The 5,115-nt window shown below is 37.8% G+C and overlaps 1 protein-coding gene across 1 annotated transcript; it reads left to right on the top strand.

The window, feature by feature from the left end:
* The first annotated feature begins 9 nt into the window (after nt 1-9).
* Nucleotides 10-839, top strand: LOC125528795 (putative wall-associated receptor kinase-like 16). The gene has a single exon (XM_048693232.1). The coding sequence runs from the start codon at nt 53-55 to the stop codon at nt 695-697; it is 645 nt and encodes a 214-aa protein (XP_048549189.1). The 5' UTR covers nt 10-52; the 3' UTR covers nt 698-839.
* Nucleotides 840-5,115: the final 4,276 nt, after the last annotated feature.

Here is a 5,115-nt window from a genome sequence, read left to right as displayed (position 1 = left end):
CTCCGATCCCCTTCTACGGAGAGCGGCGGAGCCGGCAGAGGCTTTATCGTATATGCACTCATCGGCCTCGCCGCCAATCCTTCACGGCGATGTCAAGACGGCCAACATCCTGCTCGACGGCAACCTCACCGCCAAAGTCGCGGACTTTGGGGCGTCGAAATTGGCGCCTAGTGACGAAGCCGAGATTGCGACATTGGTGCAAGGCACCTGCGGATACCTGGACCCGGAGTACCTCATGACATGCCAACTGACTGACAAGAGTGACGTGTATAGCTTTGGTGTCGTTCTGTTGGAGCTTTTAACAGGAAAGAAGGTGATCTGCTTCGATGGGCCAGAGCAGGGCAAGAGCCTCGTGTCCCGATTCACGATAGCCGTGAAAACCAACCGACACGACGAGGTGCTTGATAGCCGGGTGCGGAAGGAGATGGGCCCCAAGGCATTGGAAGAAGCCACACATCTTGTGATGCGATGTGTGAGCATGAGTGGGGAGGAGCGACCAACAATGAAGGAAGTTGCCGAGAGGCTAGAGGCGTTGAGGAGGTACCAGCAGAACCCATGGGGTCAGGCTGGTGCCAGAGATCTAGAGGAGGGGCAAAGCTTGCATGGCAGGGAGCAACAACATGATGTGACTTATAAGTTTATACCGCAAGATGTGCTTGATGTTGAAGAGGGCAGTACATACACATTTAGCTTGTAGATTCATCTATTGTTGTTCGTGACCCTTTTGCAATATGTGACTCAAATGTGTGATTGAGTTGGGGTGGCTAGCTGGATTATTTGACTGAGGTGCATATTCTTCACCCCAGATCCTTAATAACATTTCTAGTGTTACCTGGGGATATGGTGTGTTTGCTTGAATGTTTTTTCCTCTAAATTCCCAACTTATCAAAGTGTGCTTCACTTGCAGATGTTGACGAGTGTCTTGATACAGAAATATGTTGAGACCACAATATCATCGGGGACTTTATTTGTTGCGTTCTGAAACAAAATATGATCCAGAGAAAATGTAGTGCACCTCATCCAAACAGAATAATCTCAATATGCGTATATATACATGGCGCCTATATACATACCTTTCTATATATATTAGATGATATATATAAAAATGGGAACTTATGGGGTAGACATTTACATATTTTGTACATAGGTGTTACCATTGGACAAGGTGCTGCCTTGGCAACGCCACTTGTTGGTTTGAGTAGGGTATTATATTTCTATAGATGAAAAAGAGGTATAAGAAAACAATAACGCAAGATGTACTTCCATAAAAATCAGGACCGTCTTGAAAGTGCTTAGTATCCATGTGTGTTTTTTGTTAATTAATCACAATATCTATGAACTAATGTTTTCAATTGAGAATTTGAAGAAAAGTTTCACATGCAATGCATGAGGAATATTGGATGAATTGATGCAAGTCATCAATGTGTGTGTAAAGATATGTTGCAAAATTTGATGGATTTAGACTAAAGACAATGAGTAGACCCACGCAGCACGCAAACGAAGTGCCCCATCTCCAACTCGTAGCTCACCATAAGGGACGCCTTCAAGTGACGCCTTGTCGTCAACATGCCGCTGCAACACCATCACTACACTTCATCACGAAGGTCTTCATCAACATGGTATTCACCAACATCTTTGTTGACACAAAATTGTTGCCTCGTCCACAAGATGGACATCTCTAGCGTCCTCTGACATACTTCTCTGCATGGCACGCCATCGATGACGGCAAATACTGCGACACAACAACATCATCGACCACGTCATCCATGTCTGCATCGACACGACATCACTATAGTGATGACCCCTACATAGCAACAATGTCCTGGAAAAACCGATGTGTGCTTCCTGGGTTTTCCCCAGTGTTGGCAAAATTGATGGATTCATCGACGACGCCACCCTCTGATATCTACAAGGTGCATAGTCCATGACGACAACACCATCTGAGATCTGCAAGGTGCACCATCCACGACTACAACTCCATCATAGCACATTTTTTGTGCCTCGGGCTTTGTGTGACTTCGTCCATGGCAACTACATCATCGATCGCGGCTACATCGTCATGACCAGATAGCTCGACATCGACATCAAGGACTATGTCTATAGCTACACATCGTCAACAACTCAAGTCAACAGCATCCACGCAACTCCCCTGTGACTGGCGGGGAGGGGGGCACAGAGGAGAAGACAAGGAAGGCACTAGAAGGGGTCACAATCACCGTCCTAGGTGCCGACCCATCAGACATTAGAGGCATAATTGATGATGGTGAAGCGGAGAATATGACAGAAGCGCAAGACTTCAAATTCACTCACAATCTTGTCAAGCTACGACCAAGGGAGGGTGTTAGAAGTACAATTGAGTTTGGTTTGAGGTAAGGAAAGATAGGGATAGTATTGGTTTAAATCATACATTACTTTTCTTGTACTCCAAGTCTCTTCCACCATTGTACTCTATATATACCTCTACGAAGGTTAGATAAGTACGTTGTAGAAATATTCAGGGTTTCTTTGTTTTTCAACTAAGAAACATTGTAGGTTATTACAGTAACTTGCATTGTTCATTGGTCACTTTTTCAAGATTTTCTATTGTTTAGCGAACACGCTAAAGACAAAAAGAAAATGTTGAACTATGACAATCTTGTCAAGCTGAACATTAGTAAGCAGATGTTTTAGACATGGTGACATGGCTAAATGGCAATATGCAATTGAATATTGATCCACTTGACTACTTTCCGCGAGCACGCCATGGAAGAGCAGCCAAGTCGAACCCGCTTTCCTCAACATTGCTGCTTTCTCCCAGTTCATGCATCTCCCTCCTTCCTTCTTCCAATAATGCTACTCCATCTCATCTAAATTACTTGTCGCCATTTTAGTATACTTTTTGGGCAAGTCGATTTTCTATCAGAATTGATTTACATTAATTTGGATCAGTTCATTTTTATTAGTCCATGACGCATTGGATGCTTGGTTGTGAATCGATCATGCAAGCCAACCACATGCAGGCCTGATAGGCAAATTGAGTTGGGCTAGTTCGTTACTTGGCTAAATAAGCATATACTAGTGATTTTTTTTGCAAAAAGGTGCTTTCTAAAAAGTAATGGATTATTGACATCGGTATTACCCCTACAAAAGTAAAATAAAAAATAAAAAATGAACTAAAAGCTAAAACAAAATAAATAAAATGTGTTCTATGGAGGAATAAATTCATGGCATTGGTATTACACATTCAGAAGAAAGAAAACAAAAATACTAAAATAAAATAAAAATAATAAATTTTCTGAAAAGAATGAAACCCTTTAAGAAGAAATAAAATGAAAAAGAAAAACATTTAAAAACTTGCACACAACTTTGCAATAAATTGCAATTTTTGAAATATGCAAAGAATAAGCATATAATAGTGCAATTTTCGCATACTATAATTTACACACATATTATTTAGGACTTTTACTTTACTTGCACAAAAAAATGCATTTCTAAGAAGGAATGAATTAGTGGCATTGATATTACTCTTTTAGAAGAAAGAAAGTGAAAATAAATAAATAAAATAATTATAAAATTTGCACGCAATTTACCAAAAAGTTGCATTTTTTAATAATATGCAAGAATAAGCATATAATAGTGTAATTCGCAAAAAAAACATGTTTACTAAGAAGTAATGAATTAGTGACATGCTAACATTGGTATTACCCTTTAAGAAGAAAGAAAAATGAATAAATATAACAAACTCAAAATAGTTAAATTTCCTAATGAAGAATAAATTAGTGGCATTGGTATTAGCAATTATGAAGAAAGAAAAAGGGAAACAAAATTTGAAACAAACAGTGACATAATTTGCACAAAATATGCATAAAAGTTGTGATTTTTAAAAACACGCAAGAATAAGCATATAAAAGTTGAATTTTTGCAAAACAAAACTAAGAGCAAATGAATTAGTGACATTGGTATTACCTTAAAGTAAAGTGAAAGTGAAATAAAAACTAAAACAATATAAAAATAATAAAGTTTCTAAAAGAGAATGAACTAGTCGTGTTGGTATTTCCTTTAATAAGAAATAAAATAAAATAAATAAAAACTTACACCAAAATTGCACTTTTTGTAGTATGCAAAGAATAATCATATAATAGTAAAATTTTAGCACATATTATGTAGTATTTGTGTGTTTATATTTACACTCACCAAGCATCCCATAAATACCGACAAAATAAAAAATAAAAACCAATTAATAAAGAAAAGGAAAAACACATAAAAACAGAAAAAAAACAAAGGAGATATAAGAAGGCTGAGCACTGGAATGGGCTTCCGCCCATTAAAGAATTGACTGACCCAAATCTGTACTCAGTCAAAAATAAAAAGGTCAACACAAACACACAGATTAACCCTGAAAAAAACAACACGAATCTTAACGCAGTAATCTATGGCCCAAAAATTGACTGACCCAAAATTAATTTTCAGCCAACTCACATATAGCTAAAGTGATACTTTTATCAAGAATATCACCTTTTAAGGTTACTTTAGTGTACCTTTAATATAAAATTATACTAAATCAGCGATAATTAAGATGAATAGGAGACCACTTCTCAGCCTAGGCTCATCTGCACCTTCGTTGAAGAAAAAAACAAAATAAATACTAGGAAATTAAAAAAATTGCATGGTAGATAATTTAATGCGTGGGACCCGCTCTAATTTTCAAATCATTTGTATATCTGAGCAACTCTCGACAAAAAAGACAAATTCAAGGTCTGTAAAAAAAGATTACTGTTCATGCACTATTCTGACCCGATTTGCCTTTTTTTTTTGAGAGCTACTCAGATGTCCAAACGATCCAAAAATTGGAGCTGACCTCGCGCAATAAATTTTCTACCATTCAATTTTTTTGAATTCTTTGTGATTTTTTTCCTAACCGGATGCAGATGAGTCTGGACAGTGAAACGTCGCACTCGGAGTATACTCCATTCTAAATATAAGTCTTTCTAGAAATTTTAACATGGACTACATACAGATGTATACAGACATATTTTAGAGTGTAGATTCACTCGTTTTCGTCGGTATATAGTCCATATTCAAATAATATGGTGTTTTGGCTCCTAGGTGCATATGCATCCATTGTCTAAATACACA

Source organism: Triticum urartu, unplaced genomic scaffold, assembly GCF_003073215.2.
Source record: "Triticum urartu cultivar G1812 unplaced genomic scaffold, Tu2.1 TuUngrouped_contig_5116, whole genome shotgun sequence".
NCBI lineage: Eukaryota > Viridiplantae > Streptophyta > Magnoliopsida > Poales > Poaceae > Triticum > Triticum urartu.
Note: the sequence above shows the minus strand (reverse complement) of the source record. Positions and strands in the feature narration are given on the sequence as shown.

Coding starts and splice junctions, on each gene's coding strand:
- LOC125528795 (XM_048693232.1), top strand. CDS start 53: ATGCACTCATCGGCCTCGCCGCCAATCCTTCACGGCGATGTCAAGACG.